Below are 20211 nucleotides of genomic sequence, written 5' to 3' on the forward strand. Positions count from 1 at the left end.
TCAGCGTAGACGTATAGTTTACACTCTCTTTACTGGCAAGCCCATCTATCACATTGTGGCGGGGTGCAGGGCTGGCAGGCCCCCTGGACTGGCCCCCTGCTCCCCAACAACCCACACCATTTCTCCATCCTCTTCCACTGCCCCACAAGAGTAACAAAGCCTGTTCCTCAGATCAGACACTGGGTGAGGGAAGTTGAAGGAAGGGCCTGATTTGCATACTCAAGTTCCTCCCCCATTTTTAGTGTGTACATAGTTGCCATAGCAACTGGTCCCAAAAGACTCTTCTTTGCAGTCACCTCCCCTTTCTGTACTGCTGGAATGCTGGCTGCTTACCCAGGATCTGAGGGCTCAGAGCTCAAATCCTCATTTTATGGATGAAGAAACTGAGACCCAGAGAGGGAAAACAACTTGCCCAAAAGCACACAGTGAGTTAGCAGCAGAGCCTTACCTAGAATCCAGATCTCCTGATTCCAACTCCAGGGTGCCGGTCATCCTGGGGTGGGTGGAGCAGTGGGGTCAGTTCCTTACGCACGGCCAGCATGCTACACCCGTGCTCGGGGAAGACTTTGGGAAGCTACAGTGAAGAAATGACCCATTGGACTTTGGGCATAGACGCAGAGATGCAGCTGAGCCCTGAGGGGTGATACAACCAAATATGTCCTAGGTCTCCAGCCAGCCTGCCCCCCATTCATTCATTCCACAAATATTTATTATATGCCTGCTGTGTGCCAGACACTGTTCTAGGCTCTGAGGATTCAACTGTGATCAAATAGGCAAAAATCTCTGCCCTGGTGGGCTGATATTCCGGTGGGAGGATGAAGATAATGAATGTAGCATGGTGTCTGGGGCTGAGTGGCATTCAGAAAGTGGTGGGGGACTGCTTGCTACTTGAATTAAGGTAATCCGGAAGTTCTTTCAAAATCAGACCTTTCAAAACTTACCCGTCCCTCTCCCACACCTTCAGGGCAGCAGGTAGCTGGTGTCTTGATACCTGACTCCAATATGGCTGCAAACTGAGGCATTTTGGGAGAACATGCCTGGCCCAGAAGCCTGAGGCTTTAGTGGAAGATTTTTAGGCAGCACATATAGCAGTTAGGAAGAGGTTTGGGGGCAGCGGCCCCCCTGAAACAATGTGGGCAGCTGCCCTGCCTGTTCGCAGCATGGCCTTCATGCTCAGAGTCTGATTTCAAATGCCCAGGAAGGATCACCCCCCACCCCTCGCCAGCACCAAAACTATGACAAATGCAGTTCCTGGTGCATGAAGACAGCCCTTCTCGTGGTTAGAAAGAACATCAAGCCACAATATACCCTGAGAGCAAATACTGGGTGCCAGGCTTTAGCAGACCCTTTCCTGAGAGGGGAGTTCCATTTAACTACTTACTATGGAAGTTTCCAAACATATGTAGCAGTACAGTAGCATAAAGAACTCCCAGGTACCAGTGCACAACTCAAGAATCATCAGCTCATGGTTACTCTAGTTTTAACCACCGCTTTCCTGCCTACTGGAATACTCTGAAGCAAACTGGGGCTGCAAAAAGGGTTTCCTCCTGCTCTTCCCGTAAGCGGCCTGAGGTGGCCTCTGAAAATGGTTCACTATTCACTTGACCCAGAAAACCCCACACAATCATGTAAATCGAGAGGTTCAAATCTATGGGTTCACTTTAAGAACACCCGTGAAACTGCCCAGGCCATCAAGGTCTGCATCTCCGAAAAGCCACCAGTATCTGAAGGACGTCACATTACAGGAGCAATGTATGCCATTCCATCGTTACAATGGTGGAGGTGGGAGACGTGCCCAGGATCAACAGTGGGGTTGGACACAGGGTCGGTGGCCCAAAAAGAGTGCGGAAGTTTTGCTGCACTTGCTTAAAAATGCAGAGAGCAATGCTGAGCATAAGGGTTTACACGTAGACTCTGGTCATTGGGCACAGCCAGGTGAACGAAGCTCCAAAGATGCAGCGCGGAACTGACAGAGCTCGTGGGCTGGTTACCCCACACACGTGCTCTCCCTGCCACATTGAGGTGATTCTGAGAAAGAGTGGATTGGCCTAAACCGGAAGAGGTTGCATGGAAGAAAAGATCTCCGAGAAGAAACTGAAGAAACAAAAACTTACGGCTGGGGAGTAAATTTAGTATAAAATAATCGCTAAAAAAAAGCAAGAAAAAAAAGGGGGGGGCTTCCTCCCAACCCAACCTGGAGGAGGAAGACTCCAAAAGTGCGAGCTAGGGAAGCCGGGAAGGAGGGGTTTGGGATAGGAAGGACCCTGAAGGTGAGGAGGACCCAGGGCTAGCTGCCCCCAGGATGGGCGCTCCTGGTTCAGCGGGTGGAGTAGAGGAGCCTGGCCGAGGGAGCCGAGCCCCATTTCCTGCCCCGACTCCACATCTCTTTGTTTTCTATCCTTCCTCTTTCCCCCTCACTCGTAATAAAAACATAATTACCAGCTTTATAAAAAAAAAAAAGAAAAAAAAGGCAAATTATGGTGACACGCTTTAATTATCAGCCGAGCAATGGCGGGCTGAATTACACAGGCAGGGCCTTGGAGGTTACCTAAAAATAAAGCAAGAGCCCTCATTAGATGCTAATTGCTGCTTTTGCCAACTGAAGTGAGATTTTGGCACTGTGTGCCGTTCAGTGCTGGGGTGTCTGCTGGGAGGTCCAAGCCTTGTGAAGCTCAGAGTGCCAGGGACGTGTCCTGGGGGACAGTCAGGCAGTACAGGGCAGGCAGGAGGGCGGGTAAGAGTTCTAGGGGCCAGAAAGAGGGCCTCAGTCTACCCTGGATGTTCAATGGGCAGGTGGAAACACAGACTGGGAGGAGGGAGCAGCAGGTCCCAGTGAGAGCATCAAAAGGAAGGGACCATTGGTGTCCTCCGGCTGGAGAGGGGCCACACAGCCTCCTGGGAGCCCAGCATCTTTCTGTGGGCTCCCAAGGACCCCTCCCTGGGCCTGGAGGCTGAGGTGGTGCGGGACCTCTGGTATGATGCTAACAGGCCACCCTCTGGCCCCCTTCGCTTCTGCCTCCAGGGCCTGAGAAGGCAGGATGGGAGAAACAGACATGGGATATTGGCATTCAGAAGCAGCCGGAAAGGAGAGCTGGAAAGGACCTGAGCTTGTATGCTGCTTCTGAAGCTGAGTTTCCAGGATCCTGGGGGTTCCACACAGGTGTCCTGTGTGTCCAGCCAGCCTGGTAGCTTGGTGGGCTCCTGCTCAGCGCTGGTAGCTGCCTGGTCTTGGCTTTGAGCCCTTACACGCTCTTGAGTGGGCATCGTTCCCTCTTGCTGCAGAAACCCCAAGGTCTGTACCACACCTGTCTCATTCACCACTGTGTACCTGGGGCCTGGCCCAGATCAGGTACTTAGTACCTGTTGAATGAATAGATAAGGAAGGGAGTCTGATAGGGTGACCCATTTGTCTAATTTTTCTGGGACTTCCCTGGTTTTAAATCCTGCATCCCAGGACTCCCCGTCCGGTAACCCTAGGTCTAGACTCCTCCCTCCCTCTTCTCCCAAACATATTTCAGTCACATGCCACGGACTTTTAACACAGTTAGTTTTAAGCCGTGGTTCTCAAACTTGCGCTTGCATCACAGTGACCTGGAGGGTCTGTGAGACAGACTGGGGGACCCCACCCCAGAGCTTCCGGTTCAGCAAGCCTGGAGTGGGGCCTATAATTTGCTTTTCTAACAAGTTCCCAGGGATGCTGCTAGCTGATTTAAAGAAACGGTTCTGCTGTTGGAACACTGCTTCATCTGGCCCATGGGGCTGCACAGTGGATCCCCTGGGAAGCTTGTAAAACATACATGTGCTGGCCCCACCCACAGAGCCTCAGATCTGGTCCTTCTGGGGAGGGGCCCAGCATCTGACTCATGAGTTTTCATGAGGATGGTGGAGGTGGAATCACCTTGAGCCTCATCTTTTCATTCTGCCCTGAGACCAGCCCTGGGGACCACCACTGAGCACCCCAAGCCTTTGGCTGGGAAGCTGAGGCCCCAGAGGATGGGCGAGCACAGAGCCTGTGGGGACCCTGTCACCCCTTTTGCAGAGCAAAGGTCTCTGGTGGCTGCCAGCTCTCTGTCCAGGGAGTCTGAGACACTGCATCCCACCCCCATCTTATTAAAATATAAAATTTAGAATATACCGAGCATCTTTCCACCTTTCTTGGGTGTCCCACATGAGCCCAGGGAATTACCATTATGGGGCAGAGAGCAAAGGTTAGCAGCTCGCCCAGGAAGGGCCCCCGGGTCTTCCCCATCGCGAGCTCCGGGGCACGCCTCACCGTCCCACCTGTGGGCCCCAGCCCTGGCTCCATTGGCCTGTACCTGCTAGACGATGAGTGGCGCCTACCCTCCCGCACTGCTGCAGCAGGTCTGACTTCCAAAAGTGTGCTGGGGACAGGTCCCGCCTTTCCATCTCAGGCCTACGGAGACCATACACCTCTCCTCTGTACCCTAGGCTCAGCACTCAGAATTCACACCCCACCCACGGCTTCCCACTTAACCCACTCCATTCCCATAATTATGTTACTTTGGGACCATCAGCGTTTCGAGGCTGCCTGGCCCCCTAAGGGCTGTGTCTCCCCCATCAGACTGGTGGCCCCCTGAGGGCAGGGCCTAGCTGCCCCCTCCCCACCTGCCCCTTCTCAAAGCCCCAGGCAGGCTGGGGTGCCTGATGGGCCTAAGCCCCAGCAGGAGCCTGCCCTGGCTCTACCCTTGGCCTTCTCCTCCCCCAGGAGGCCGGGAAGACTGACCTTGGCCCCCCACTGGCCTCTTCTTAGTGCTGAGGGGAGTAGAGGGAGAAGCATCCCCCTTGGAAAGGTGATTTTCCCCCTGGATCCTAGAAAGGAGCTTCCACAGATGTGGGGGTCACCTGGGAAAGTCCTGGGCTAAGCATCAGAAACTCTTGGGTGTCAGGCCAGGCCTTCTGCTCAGCCTTGGGCCTCAGCGGCAATCACCTTGAGAGGGAAACGGGCCAGAGAGGGGACAAGGCGCCCAGGCTGGGGTTGCTGTCAGGGAGTCACCAGGGGAGAGCTGGCCGCGCTCCCCGTCCACATCCAATCCCCCCCCCACACACACACACACACACACTGCCCCGGAAGCTTCTGGCAGACATCCCTGATCTGCCAACCTAGTTTTGCCTGATTAGCCTGAGTAGAATCCATTCTGGGTCTTAGGGTTCATCCGTGCAAGCAAGACCATCAGTGAGAGACACTCACTTTTTCCCCTCCTAACCTTACACAAATATTTATCCAGTATACAGTAGCTGCTGCACACAGTCCCACACAGACCCTCCGGGGAGAAGAGAGTTCCTGAGCACAGCTGTTCACATGAGACAGGCCTCCTCCCAGGAGTCAGATGGGCTTACCCAGGGGGCACTAACACCTGCACAATTTAATGCCACCCGCCTCACCTGCACACACACCTTCACATGCAGCCACTGCCTGACTCCCACCTGGGGTCAGCCTAGGAGGTAGATGGTGGGGAGGCCTGCGGGTGCAGCCGGAGGAGGTGGCCCAGGCAGCCTGGGCTCCAGCTCTGCTGTCTGTGGCCTCATTGTGTCACTGGCTCTATAATTTACTCCTGGCAGGGCCCAGCCCATGAGCCGCTGCCCGGTCCCTACGTCCCAACCTGCCAGGGAAGGAAGCCAGCTGCTGTGGATACACACTGCACACTTGCCATGGCCTGGGACAGGCCTCCTGACAACGTGTCTGGAACATGGACTCACACCCACTTGGGCCTAAAGAGACAGACAAACAAACAAGCATGCAAGGCACACACACAGAGTTACGGGGCGCCACACACATGCACGCTGTGCTGTGCATCTGGCCCACCTGGACACACTCCACACACTGATTTCCAGGACCGACACACCTTAGCACCTGTGACCTAGAGACAGGACAAGCAGGAGGGGAGGGTTGTAGGTGCTGGGAGTCCCGGAAGCCAATTTCTTAAGAGAATTTCCTGGCTGGAAGGAGAGGACAGGCTTCGATTACGGGGTGGATGTGGGGACCCAGGTGTGAAGAATGTGAGCCAGAGGAGAGGCAGGGCAGAAATAGTATCTTTCTTTGGGGCTGCAGGGCAGAGGGCAGGGACAGAGCATCCCTCTTGCCAGCAGGGGCTGATTTCTGGAATCTTCCACAATGTCCTGGCCCCTCCCTGCCCAAGGCTTCTCCACACCCACACTTGACACCAACCCTGGAGCAGCCTCCACCATTTCCAAGACCTAGGTCTCCATCACCCAACTCCTCCCTCCCTCTTAGGCCCTCTGGCTGCAGGTTGGGCCTGAGGTCCAACTGCCAGACTCTCAGTGGATGTGGAGCCGGGGTGCAAAACCATGTGTTTATTAGAAATGTTCTTGGTATAAAAACAATCATGCGCTACACATTGTCGTCAATAACCAAACACCCAGGCACTGAACTCCGTGTCATCAGCAGGAGGGGCAGGCGGGCAGGACACACAGCAGACGGGCAGGGGCAGGCGGGCAGGCTGCGGGCCACAGGGACACACATAGAGGCCACCGGGAGGACGCAGCACTTTGCAACACACTCAAGATTTGTTTTTGTTTGGCTTTTTTGTGTTTTGATTTTTTTTTTTCCTTTTTTCTCTTTTGCGACATGTAAGAGTTGGTGAGCTGGGGAAGGGTGGCAGGGAGAGGAAAGCAGAGGCTGGACATAAATGAAAGTGGGGAGGGGACTGAGGACAGGAAAGAAAAATGTATGAGAGGAGAGACCCAAGTGGAGCACAGGAGAAAAACAGGAGAGACCTGAAGACAGAGAGTTCATGAGCGAGAGGAGGCAGAGGCAGAAAGAAAGAAGATACAGAAAAAGTAGAGCGCACAGACGGAGACAAAGAGAAAAGAAGGTGATACAAAGAGATAAGAGAAAACAAAGACAGGGATGGAGACAGACAGAGAAGGTCACCAATGAGACAGGCAGAGACAGAGGGAGAGAGGAAAAACCAGCGCTGGGGCCCACGCAACCTGAGCCCCTGTGATTTGGGGCCAGGAAGGGCCCTGGTCCAAGACGCAGGTCTCGGGGTGGCTGAAGCTACCCCACCCCTCCTCCTCCTCCTGTCGCTCTCCCGGCTTGCCCAGGCTACCCAGCAGTGACCGCTGGGGTTCTGCTGTCCTCAGCACCAAGCCACATCCGTGGGCGCCCATGGGTAGGCAGGACGTCAGCTGGGCCCCTGGGAGTGCCCTGGCTCCACGAACCATCCACAAAGGTCTCCATTCTTCCTCCTCCGTTCGCTCAGCAGCCTAGCTAGAGTGCATGGTTGCTGTAGGTGACGTAGGTCTGTTTGGTGGCCAGCACTGCAAGGAGAGAGACCAGGGATACCCAGGAGTTAGGGGCTGGCTGCCTCAAACCCCCTGCTGCTGGCACGGCCCTGCCCATGGCATCAAGTCCAGGCCCCTGACCTGAGCAGTCCACACACCCCCACCTGTGCGCCGGCCCCGCCCTGCCCATCCCACTGCTTCCTCCCTGTGCTGGGTCCAGCCTTCCAGTCTGTCCTTCCCGCCTCCACACCATGGCTCAGGTGGGGCTGCTTGCCTGGAGTGCCCTTCCCTCTTCACCTGTCACTCCAGATATGACCCCTCCTTTGAGCACTCCTTCCCAAACCCTACCCCACCATGAGGGTCTCCCCCCAACAGAGCCCTGCTGCCTCCTGACTCCACCACATGTTAAGAGGATCACTTTTTATTTGTGATGTAATGCTGGATTCTTAAAACAGTAGACTCTTGAACAACACGATTTGAACTTCGCAGGTCCATTTATACATACTTTGTTCTTTTTCCAGTAAATATCTGCTGTGTTTTTGATCTGCGGCTGGGAGTCTGAGCTGTCAGAGCCCACTGTGTGCACTGATTATAGCATTTTATACAGGGGACTTCAGCATCCACGGTAGGTCCTGGAACCAATGCCCCATGGACACCAAGGGACAACCTACATTTTGGGGGAGTCAAAAGTTATACATGGAGTTTTCCACTGCATAGGGCATGTGGCACCCCTAACCCCCGGGTCGTTTAAGGGCCAACTATATTATCAAAGGGTAGTTTTCAGAAGCTCAACAGCACACATTCTGGAAGAGCACATGCCAAGAATATACATACAGAGACTAGCAGCCTAGAGGAGGTGAGTGGGGAATGGGGACAGAGGAAATAAATAATGGAACCAGAGAGGAGGCTCAAGAAGCTAGAAACTGCGCGTGTGACTGACTCAGCCTTCTCCCCGGGCTCAAAGGAAATGGAAGTTCTCAGGCCCCCGGCCCTCTGTGCAGCCACCCTTCCCATTTCTGAGTGTCCCTGTCTCACCTCAGCCTTGAGCCTCCGTTTTCTGCACCCATGACTCTGGCCCTTACTCAGCTCACCCACCACCGGGACTGGGGTTGCATGTCTGGGTCGCCCCCATTTCCCAGCCACAACCTTTTTCTCCCACCCCCACCTGGGTGACATCAGCTCTTATGGGCAGCATGAGTGCTCCCCCAACCTCCACCCCTCCAGGGTTCAGACCTCACAGCAACCTAGTGAGGAGGCTGGATAAGTGACACCCTCGTTGCAAAATGAGGAACTGAGGCCAGAAGGCTGAGGAGGCTGGCCAGGTCCTTGGTTTTGTACTGTCCTGCCTGGGGACAGCTCACTGGAGAGCCATCAGGGCAGAATTGCTTCCTAGGGTAGGGGCTGGTTTGCTGGAGTCAAGTGAGGAGGCTGGATGGAAGAAAATCATGGTGCCCTTTGTCATGAAGTTTCCCTGACCGTCCAGCAGGATCCTGCCAGCTCAGGAAAGGAGGCACATCTGCTGGGCTCAGCCAGGGGTGTCTGGCCTGGAGAAGAGGACATTGAGGGGAGCAGTGTGATGAGCTGCACACTGTCCCCCCAATACTCTTTCCCGTGTTTGCTGGGCTCAGGACTGCCAAAGTTAAGGACTACGTTTCCCAGCGTCCCTTGCAGCTACGTGTGGCCCTGCATGACCACATTCCTGCTGACCTGTGAACGGAAGGGCTGCGTGCAACTTCCACGTCATTTGATTAAAACTATTTCCTCTGTACTGCCTCCCTTTGCCTTCCATGGGCAGAACAGACATTGAGGGCAATCAGCCTCAGCCATGAGGACCAGGACCAGCCTCCAGGCATTGACAGAGCAACAAAACGGAGGGAACCCGGTCCCTGCTCCTGCCACCCACTATGTACTATTGTATCAGAGAGAAACAAACATCTGTCTGGTTGAGCCACTCTGCTCTGGGGCCTGTTTGTCATCGCAGTGTAACCGGAAGCCCACTATGTCCCCACTTCAGGGCTCCATCGAGTGTGGGAAGCAGCAGTGCTGGGATGGGGTGAGCAGAGGACACACTGGACCAGTGCAGAGGCATGAGGATCAGAGTGCCGCTGAGCTAAAGGGGGCACTTTCTCCTGGCCAGAGCTGAGAGTGGACTGGCTGGAAACAGTCAGGCAGAAGACGCTGGCTGGGCAGCACCAAGGAAGTTTCAAGTTTTAGGTGCCACCCAGACAGGTGCTAATGGAAGGAAATGGTGAGAATAAGAACACAGCACAGCACCTTGTAGTGTACAAAGAATTCCCACCTTCACTTCTAAAATGACCCATGTCCCTCCAGGGTGCTGGGTGACCAAGAGGGAGGAAGGACCACAGGACGGTCAGTTTTGATGGAGCAGCATCCAGGGAGGGGCCTGGGCATGGGCGCCCTTGGGGAGGGGAGCTGAGTGACTGAAGGCTGGGACCCAGGGATGACAGAGCTGCTGAAGGGGAGGTGGGAGGACATGCAGATCAGCGCTCTGGAGACAGGAGCCTCAGACTCCCTGTGACGTCAGGCAGTGCCTTCCCTGCCCTGCTAGACCTCAGTTCCCCAGCCTGCAACACAAGAGGGGTGGCCCTTTTCACCTAGACTTCTTTTCCTGAGGAGCACCCCACCCCCACAACTCTACCCCACCCTATCTCCCACCAGCAGAAAAAGGGCCAGCAGCCAGCTCTGAATCCCACGCCTGTAGGCCAGGCTAGTGAGAATCAGCTCCCCAGGGCTCCATCACCCCCTGGGTGAACTGATAAAATTGAGTTTCCAAACCTGTAAACCTGTCAGCAGCTCCCGGCCATGAGGTGAGGGAAAAACCTCAGCAGCAGCAGCAGCAGCAGCAAAATCTCCACTAACTGCAGGGAAACGGGAGCCTGAGGGCCGCTGCTGAGGTACCATGGCCAGGTCGGGGATAAGAGAAAGTGGTGGGAGGTTAGGGACATTTGAGCCCCTGTTGTTCCTCTAAGATCAGAGCTGTCTCCAATAGAAAATCCAACCCAGGGCTCCAGAACCTGGAAGTGCACTCAGCCCTCAGCTATAAGCCAGGGGCCCCAGAGTCCCTCAGCAGAGCCTCAGTGTCACCATCTGGAAAATGGGAGCAATGAGTGCCCGGGGGCCCCCAGGAGCTAACTGTGAGGAACAAAAGGAAGGGTCTGGCCAGGAGTCAGCAGACTTGGGATCCAGTCCTAGCCTCACCAGTACAGGGGATCTCAGCACCTGTCATGTGGCCCTTGCAATAAACTGAACCTCTTGGAGCCTCGATTCTCTCATCTGTAAAATGGGATGATAATTAACCCTTGGCTGGCTCTCAGCCACACGGTGGATGGAAATACTCTTTAAACCTTGCAAAATGCCAGCAAAGGAGCAGCGCTGAAATAACTACAGCGATGAGGAGAGAATGGGGGAGTGACTCCCCAGGACATCCTCAGTATGAGGGGAAGGGACAAGGGGGTGTAAGCAGAGGGCCCCAAACCCATCCCCTGCTGGTGACAGGCCCTCGCAGCTAGTGTTCAGGCTCCGCCACCTCAGAGAACAATTAGCTGGGCAGCGGCAGGCAGGAGCTGACAATCCCATTTGTTGCCCCCATGTCTCCATACCCAATCTGCCTGCAATCGGGGCCCTGAATTATTTATTCTGTTGTTTGTTTAAAGATACGTGGCCTGCCAGTGACAGAGTGAAAAATGTCCCTGCTCCACAGGAGTGACACCTCCCCACTCCTCCCGCTCACACCCCCCTCAGTCTGGCTGTCCCTGGAATTAATCACCTGGCTCCTGCCTGGTACCTCCATGGCCCCTGTTGTCACTAAGCTGAGACACAGCAGGGGCAAGGAGCCCTGGCCTCTGGCCCTTGCTTCAGGGGGCGAGTGGGCAGCTCTCATCCTTCCCTTGAAGGAAGCAGGGGGCTGCGAACATTGGGGTTTCCCTTGCCATGCCTCCACCCCCATCCTTGTCTAGCGGGAATGGGGCTAAGTGTCCCCTGTCTCCAGGTGACCAGCCTGAGCAGAGGTAGAAGCAGCAATGCCAGTGAGGTACCATCAGAGCTCTCCGTGAAGGCCTGCCCTCTCGGATTCCCTAGCCTGTCACAGCACCATGAGCGTCACCTTTGGGGTCAGGGTGTCACCTCCAGTTAGACACCGGTGAGGGCGAATGCCCCACTCACTCATGCGCCCTAGAGCACAGCTGGTTTGACAGACCTGTTCCTGCACCAGCAGAGTCTGGCCCGGGGGGATGGCCCGGGAAGGGGAAGTCTCTGTGGAAAGGAGGAAAACAAAGTCAGGAGTAGGGGGCAGAGAGCAGGGAGGGACTCCTGCTTACCACACAGGGCCTGGGTAGGGGCTGCATTTGGGTATACACGAAAGGCCAGAGGTGGGGAGTCCGGTGAGGACACTCTGCCCCATCCAATTTCAGAGTCCCAGGGCTGTAGGTGCAGGGAAGCTGGTGCTCTGGGAGGAGGAGCAGGACTGCAGAGAGCCATAGGTCATCTGGTGGAGGGTGGTGGTGTTAACATAGCCATCGGGGGTGTCAATCAAAGGAGGGGGTACTCCAGAGGCCAGGTATAGTGCTCAGCAGAGAATGGGGGCAGAGAGGCCATATGAAGTCAGGGTCCAGGGAAAGACACTGTGTGGGGCCAGCCAGCCACCACCTTGCTGTGTGACCTCACGAGAGTTACTCACCCTCTCAGGGCCTCAGCTGGGGATCAAGGAGCCTCACTGGACTGCTGTGAAGATCACTCAAGTGAAATATCCTGTTTGGATGTAGGAAGAAACTGTCCTTCCACACGTGATATTGTCTCAACATGTGGGACCTGTACTGAGAATGGAGGGGACGATGCCTCCCCCAGAGCCCTGAGATGGAGACCCTTTAAGAGGTACTGCCCCAGCCCAAATGCACCGCAAGGGAAAATCTCCTGTTTCCCTTGGTCTCTTGGTGGATGACAAGGGCTCCCCTTGGAGCCAGTACTCTGGGTCTTCACAGTCTAGTTCACATCCCTCCTGCGGCCATCGATACTTCTAGCCTTTCCCCCAGTACTAGAGGGAGAAGGCAGAGTGCTCACTCCTAGGTCCCACAAGGATCTGATGTCCCCCAAGACTCAGAGTGTGGGGAGGCAGGAGAAGCTGCCATTTAAACCATGTGGTTGCTTACAGGTGTCCAGGGCAGGAGCCAAGGTCTGCAGTGGGGCAGGGTGACACGGTGACCCCTCAACCCTCCCCACCCTGAAGGGAGGCCCATGGAGGCCCCCACCCACCGTACAGGTGGCGGTTCTGTGGCTCATCCCAGGACAGAGGACACTGTCCGTCCGAGGAGGCAGAGGGAAGTGGGAATAGCAGGAGGTCAGGTCTGGCCCTGCCACCTGATGGCTGTGTGACCTAGATGAGTCCCTGGTCTTTCTGGGCCTCCTTTCCCTCCTCTGTACCATGCAGACGACAAAAAATACCTGCCTTTCAAGGTTGCTGTGAGAATGAAAACTGGTACCTGGTAGGTGTGGCACACAGTCAGGGTTCAAGAAATGGTCACCACTACGAGGTTTGACAATTAAATTCGCGAACTTGTTACAACGAGGTTGCTAACCTTTTTTGATATCAAAGGGATTATTCATTATGAATTTGTACCAACTGGACAAACAGCTAACCAAACTTACTATTTGGAAGTGCTGAAAAGGTTGCATGAGAAAGTTAGACGACCTGAACTTTTCGCCAACAAATCATGGCTCTCGCATCACGACAATGCACCAGCTCACACGGCACTGTCTGTGAGGGAGTTTTTAGCCAGTAAACAAATAACTGTATTGGAACACCCTCCCTACTCATCTGATCTGGGCCCCAGTGACTTCTTTCTTTACCCGAAGAAAAAGGTAAGTATTGAAAGGAAGACATTTTGATGACATTCAGGACATCAAGGGTAATATGACGACAGCTCTGATGGCCATTCCAGAAAAAGAGTTCCAAAATTGCTTTGAAGGGTGGACTAGGCACTGGCGTCGGTGCATAGCTTCCCAAGGGGCGTCCTTCGAAGGCGACTGTAGTGATATTCAGCAGTGAGGTATGTAGCACTTTTTCTAGGATGAGTTTGCGAACGTAATTGTCTGACCTCGTATTATTGGTCCCCCCTGAGGCCTGACCCGTCCCTCACATGCCCTGCCTATGTCTCCCACTCTCCACCTCTTCTCTTCACACAGAGGGCTGACTCCAGGGGAACCAGGGAAGTTGGCGAAGATGGTGGCTCTGCTCCTCTCTGTGCACACACCTGAACCAGCCTGAGGGATCTGTCCTGCCCAGGCGTGGACCTTGGACCTGTCCCTCAGAGGCCGGGTTCCCTGCCTCCTCTCGCCAGCCATTTCAAAGCACGACCTTCTACAGCTGATGTCTCCTGGGTCAAACCCCTGGGGCCACCCTGCTATTTGAGAACTGCAGCCCCTGGAAGCCCCCCGTCCTACCCCCCCACCCCTCACTTACTCATCCCGGTCCATGTCCTGAGTCTCCATCTCTAGGGCCCTGCTAGGGGGTGGCTGGGCTGGTGCCAGGGTCACGGCTCCCAGGTTAACAAAGGGCCAGAGAGCAGGGGCCTTCTAGACTACAGCTTCTCCCAGAAGGACTGAAAGGTCACAGAAATCCAGGGCAGAGAAATCCCGGGGTATCACACTAGCACATGAACCAGGCCCTCCATGGCCTTCCCCTAATTGGGGCAGAGTCCCTGGAAGGGCGTGGCTAGAGTGGGCATGGGGGTGGGACCTGGAGGACTGGCAAGTGGGGCAGAGGGGCACTACCCTGCATCCTCAAGGTTCTCCCAGAGCTCCCTCTGGGTGGGCATCTGCTTACCGGCGGCTGGGTGGGGTGGGGGGAGTTCTCCCAGTGTCCCAACAGGACCTGGCTAGGGGTGAGGGTGGGGAGCTGTCCCTCTACAAGAAGGGGGCGGAGCCTGGGCGGGCCCAGAGGGAGAGGGCGGGGCAGGCACTCACCTGGGGCCTCGAGGTTCTCGCAGAGCTCAGACTTGGCCTCGCCATTGGGCCGGAAGTTGCCCTTTTGCGTGAACTTATTGGACATGGTGGCGGCGGTGACGACGGCTTTGAGGCTGCGCTTGCGCTTGGGTACGTTCTGCTCCGGATGGAAGAGGATGATGTAGACCTTGGGCATGTAGAGCATCCCCAGGGACACTGAAGCACTCAGACTCACTGAGACCGTCAGCGTCGTCGTCTGGATGTATAGCTGGGGACGGGCCGGGGGAGGCGTTAGCGCGGGCTCCGCCCTGGCCTCTGATGCCCTGTCCCTACACTCACCCCAGAGGCAAACACGGCAGGGACAGACTCAGGGACCAGCCTGTGTCCCACTGGCTTTGGGCTGAGTGGAGTCGTGGTATAGAGCTGAGACTTTAGACCAGAATTCCCGAGTTCAAATGCTCACTCCACCGCTTCTAGCTAAGTGATCTTTGACAAGTCCCATCACTGTGCCTCAGGTTCTTCACCTCTATGGGCATGATAATTACAGTACCGTACTTACCTCACAGGGCTGTTGTGAGGATGAAAAGACTGATAAACGGTAAATTATATAAAACCACCTCGGGCGCACGGAAAGTACATAGAAGTGTTTCCCACTGTTACGTGCTGTCTGGAGGAGGCACCACCCCTGAGGAGGGGTCCTGACCCTTCTACACCTGACCCTTCTCAGGAGCTGCCCCTGCACAGGGCTGGGAGTGAGATGAACGCCTGTGGGGGCTCTGCCACAGCCCCTCAACCAGGCGCCCCATCCAGTGGCTGCCCCCCAACGTGCCACCCTGTGCAGAGCAGGCCATTGGCATGGGAGCCACAGCGCCCAGCGTGATGCGGCAGTGGCAGCACAGTCAAAGCTCATTTCACGCTCGCTCGCCAGCACTAACGGTGACAGATGTTTAGCAAAATGAAAGTCCATTAATCTGGGTGTCGGATAATCCATTCTTCAATAGTGGGGCCTTCCAGGCAGGGCCTGACAATTCCCACCGACTCCACCTGGGATTCCCCTCCTGTCTCTCCCTCCCAGTCCCCCAGAGCTCAGCAGCCCCTCTGGCTGCCCTCAGCCGGGGTGGGGCCAAAGGAGGCTCAGGCTGTGGCCCCCAGGTCGGGGCACAGGGAAGCATGATGCTCTGCCCACGAAATCTGCTGTTTCCGGCCCCCTCCCCTGTGGCCTGGCTGATGTGCCACCTCCTCTTGGAAGTTTCCCTGACCCAAGCTCTATCCAACACCCCGTGACACTCTTCATTCCTTGCACCCAGACCAGCAGCGGGGGACATGGGTCTGGCTTGCTTCTTGAGGTTCCAGGGGCCCTGGCTTCATCTGGTAGCCCCTGGAGGAGGGGGGCAGGTCTTTGTTCTCATGGTCTTCCCCATCTCCTGCTCCTCTCCATAAATACCTCATGACCTGGACGGAAGGCCTTCATTCCAGCCACCCTTCCTCAAGTTTCCCACCTTTGGGAGAGGGGCTGGAAAAGCTCTGCGGTCTGACAGGAGAGAGCTGTGTGACCCTGGGGAAGTCTCATCCCTCTCTGCCCTCAGTTTTCTCATCTGTGCAATGGGATGATAGCGCCTACCTCACCCAAACCCTGATGCTATTACCCAAGCACAGGCTGTGAGCCACATAAAAGTTGGGGAAGGACACTAGGAGTATGGAGAAGCTCTTCCATTTTCCACTGTTCAGAAAAATGTCACAGACCCAGGGGAAAGAGGGCCTGTTCCCCAGCGAGCACACAGCCCTCCTCACAGAGACAGCTACCTCAGTCTTCACACGAAAACCACACTCTCACCCACGACAGAGAGCTGCCTCCCAGCTAGCGGATGAGGAAAGGTCATGAGAAGCCAGTGGGAGGGGGCTGGTGGCCAGGAGAGGAGGAAGGGAGGGGAGCGGGCTCCAGAGCATCACAATAGATTCTTGGATGAAACAGGAAAACTCTGGGATAACAAGAATACACCTGTTAGCTGGGTCTTCCCATTGGACTGGGAGTTCCCTGGGGACAGGGTGTCTCCCTCATTAGATAGGGGTTCCCTAAGGGCAGGGGCAGTCTCTCCTTTTATACTGGGGGTTCTTGGGTATAGGGATCATGTTTCCATCTTAGGCCCTTTGTCCCCGCCTTGTTATGGAGGGTACAACTGGGCCCATATGGAGATGGTGGGATGGGGATAGAGGCCCCCCTCTCTGGGCAGAGCCCTGAGTGAGCCGTGCAGTGGACACAGACTGTGGGGCCAGGGGCCTGGGTTTGATTCCACACTGCCCTGACCCAGTGTGGGACGCTTAGCCCCTCCACTACCACAGGCAGAGTGAGCCCCCGGGCACGCGACCTGGGCAGTCACACAGAGGCCTGTGCTTAGACGGGCCCGTACTTGGTTTAATGTCCTTCTGCTGCCATCTTGAATCCTGAATAATTCTTTAACAAGGGCCCTTCGTTTTCATTTTGTGCTGCGCCCTGAAAACTCTGGAGTTTTCACAAGCATGGCACAGTCCTTGGTGTTTTGTCCTAGTCTGCTTTCCAGCTTAGGAGCCTTTCTGCAAACACAATACAAGGAGGGGTGTAGTATGCAGAGGAAACCGAGGCAAAGCAGCCCCCACCTGCTGCTGCCCCTCTCCCAGCATGGGCCCTGGGCTCCTCTAGCCATCCCAGGCTGGGGGTGGCCTGCCCTGTGCACAGCAGAAGTGGGGCTGTGTACACCCGGTCCCTTTCCTTGCCCTAGGGTCTGGAATTCCCACCCCACCATGGGCTTGGACCCTGTTCTGGAGCCCCCTGTGTGAAGGTGCACATTGCCAGTAGGAGGTGGTAGCATGTTAGCCCTATTGGAGAAGCCAGGCATCGTCTAGAACCTCTAGAACACACCAGGCACTCCTACAGAGAAAAGGCCCTGGATGCAGGTCTTAAAAACAGGCAAAAAGAGAGGCCACCTTCAGGATGTGATTTCACCTTTACTCCCATCCACCCATCTCCCAACCCAGAGGTGCCCGAACTGCTGCCATCCCCACTCCCTTCTTTGGTCAGGCCCTTGCTGTACTCCATTCTCTGTGAGGAATCCTGCTTGAAGCCTCACAAGTCAGTGCTCTCTGGGGGAAGGAGGCGGTCAGGGCTGGGTCTGATAGGGAGGACAGAGGTCACCTTGGGGTGGGGCGAAGGGCACAGAAAGGAGCTGCTGTGGCAGTGGGTGATGGAGTCGCTGTTTCTGTGCAAGGCCTGGTGGGGACAGAGTGCTAGGGGCCCTGGTGGGGGCCACGGAGGAGTTGTGCCTGCTCTGGGCTCCTTCCCAGACTGACCCCGTGGGCACTGAGATCCTCAGAGTCTATATAAACCAGACAAGTGAACTTCACAACCTGGCCGGCCTCTGTGGCCACGTCCTGCACAAGCCCGGCTGAGCAGTAACCCCACACGGTGCAGAAGCCCCGCTCCAGTCGGCTCAGGGTAAAGCTTCCCGGCTGCGGTGGGAAGCCCTGGAAATCCAGGCTAAGGCTGGGAAATCCAGCCACATGCTCACCAGAGCGCACGACAGCTCCACTCTGCACCACCACCTGCACCCTGGGGGAAGGGCCACAGCAGAGCACCTGCAAGCACGTTTGCACACATGCACGCCCACAAACACACCCCTGTATACACGTGCATCTCTGCATTAACACACACCTGAACTCACAACTGCACAATCATCCCTGACTCACACACACACATTCACCCCTTCACGCACCTGGTTCACACACGTGCATACATGCAGGTGCATTCACACACATCTGCATGCATGCCTGAGCACATATACCCGCACACACTCACACATCTGCACATACACTGCTGGCTACACACACCTCATCTGCACACCCACACACCCGCCGCAGCCATGAACCCCCCACCTGCCCATCCCACCAATGTGCACACACATACACCCACGTGCACTCACATACACACACACTGCCCGTCCACCGCTGAACATGCACGAAAAGGCACACACACATCTGTAAACACACACTCTGTACCCACACCACAACTCCCCACTCCATTCCATCCACACCTGCAGGGACGAGTGTATACACACACACACCTGGCAGCCAGGCCTGCAGCTTCCATTGGGGCATATTGCAGCTCTGACGTGACACAGCACAGATCCAGCCCCAGGGTGGCCTGAGCCTCTAAGAAGCCTGTAGTCTGAACTGGCAGGGACTTCGAGCTCATTTCCTCCACCCCTTCCTCATGCAGAAGCCCAGGGAAGGAGGGGGCACATCCCACATCCCTCCATCAGGGGTAGAGCTGGGTCTTGGAGCCAGCTCTTCATATGGGTGTGAAGCCAGCCGGCTATGTGACCTGGAACAAGGCCCTGCTCCTCTCTGGGCCTCAAAACAGATTGCCTCAGAGTCTCCTTTTCATAATCAGTGCTGAAGAGAGCCTCCTAAAAAGGGAGAAAGCAGAGGCACGTGGGGTCACCTGGAGAGATGCTGGTGGAGTGAAGGGGGGCCCCAGTCTGGAGGTGGGAGGGTCTGACACTTGATACTCTGCTTTGGCAGGGACCCCACTAGAGAGCGTGTGCGGCAGGCAGCCTGAGGAAATTATGGAAGGCAGAGCCCAGGGCTTAATCACCATGCTGTCGGCCTCCCAGCTGGGTACCTCTACTCTCTGAGGAGGCGTGGGAAGGGGCCTCCTGGTATTATTGAGGGTAATTTCTCAAACTGCCAGCTTCCTGCAGTGTGGGGCGGCCTCCCCTGCTGGCTTCATGGGCCCCCTGGGCACTCCAGGGTGGGGGGGCTGTGCCTGCACCTGCCTTCAGCAGGGAGGGCCTCCCGCAGGTCTGGTGGGAACTGGAGACCTGGCTCTCAGTATGAGCTGGGCACCGTGGCTGCTTTGGTGGCCTGGAGCCAGGCCTGGTCTCGGACATCAGCACACACTGCCAGCCCCAAGGTCTGCTTCTTGGAACGCCCAGCCCACAACACCACCACTGGGAGACAGGCCAAAGGCCTCCCCAGGCCTGGTCCAAGGCATTTGGAGTACAGAGCGCAGCTCCTGCCCTTGAGGAGCTGGAGAAGAGGTGGGCACCTACCAAGGAATCCCCAGGGCAGGGGAGGTACCCCAGAGGGGGTTTGTGGGTTGGGGGCTTCTGAGTTTGACAGAGTAGGGTCATGTCTAGCCATGCTCCCTACTGGCTGTGTGACCTTAGACAAGTCACTTTGCCTCTCTGTGCCTCCACATCCTCATCTGTAAATGGGGATGGTGCTATCTACTCTCGCCTGCTATTGTGAGACCCGCTGGCATTAGGTAAAGTGTCTGGCATATGACAAGCACCCATCCATCATGGCTTTGGTGTCTGCCTCACTGAAAGCCAAGCATTCCTAGGAGCTCCTACCCAGGCTCACAGCTTTAAATGCCATCCACAGGCTGACGACATCCCAGTTACGCCTCCAGGCTGGCCCTCGCCCCTGAACTCCAGACTCCTGGAACCATTGACTCAGCAGCTGTGCTTGCACACTAACAGGCATCCCAAACGTAGCATGTCCACAGGCCCTCCAGGTCTGCGCCCCACCCCGGCTCCTCTACCATCTCCCCACCTTAGTGCGCAACACTCCGTCCTTCCCATGCTCACACCAAAAACCACAGTCACCCTTGACTCTCCTCTGCGTCTCTCACCCCACATACAATCCATCCGAAATCCACCGGTCCCACTGCCTGACACATCCAGAATCCCCCACTGCTCACCGCTCCTGAGGCCAGCGGCTTCCAGTCGGGATTATCCGGTAACCTCCACACTGGTGCCCTGATCCCACCCCACCCTCCTCAGGGCCCCGCCCGCAGCCAGAGGACCCTTTTAAACTCACATCAACACCGCCCTCACTGCTCACAACCCTACAGTGGCTCCCTTCCCACTCACATAAAAGCCACAGATGAGGAGGTCCTTTGGACACGCTAAGTGTGGGTCCTATGCCACCTGCCCTGTCTTCTCGCTAACC

The 20211-nt window shown here is 56.0% G+C and overlaps 1 protein-coding gene across 5 annotated transcripts in view; it reads right to left on the reverse strand.

The window, feature by feature from the left end:
• Positions 1–6318: 6318 nt before the first annotated feature.
• GRM4 (glutamate metabotropic receptor 4) overlaps positions 6319–20211 on the reverse strand; it is a 118076-nt gene continuing 104183 nt past the window's right edge. For 2 of the 5 annotated variants that reach the window (XM_033101088.1, XM_033101061.1), the window contains 2 exons: positions 14245–14491; positions 6319–7302 (listed from right to left, as the gene is read on the reverse strand). In XM_033101088.1, coding sequence (XP_032956979.1) covers positions 7253–7302; positions 14245–14491 — 297 coding nt within the window. In that variant the 3' untranslated portion in view covers positions 6319–7252. Of the gene's footprint in view, positions 7303–10218; positions 11539–11609; positions 12034–14244; positions 14492–20211 lie in introns of those variants that run through there. The other 3 variants (XM_033101070.1, XM_033101054.1, XM_033101079.1) reach the window with 3 other exon arrangements.

Source organism: Rhinolophus ferrumequinum, chromosome 3, assembly GCF_004115265.2.
Source record: "Rhinolophus ferrumequinum isolate MPI-CBG mRhiFer1 chromosome 3, mRhiFer1_v1.p, whole genome shotgun sequence".
NCBI classification, from domain to species: domain Eukaryota; kingdom Metazoa; phylum Chordata; class Mammalia; order Chiroptera; family Rhinolophidae; genus Rhinolophus; species Rhinolophus ferrumequinum.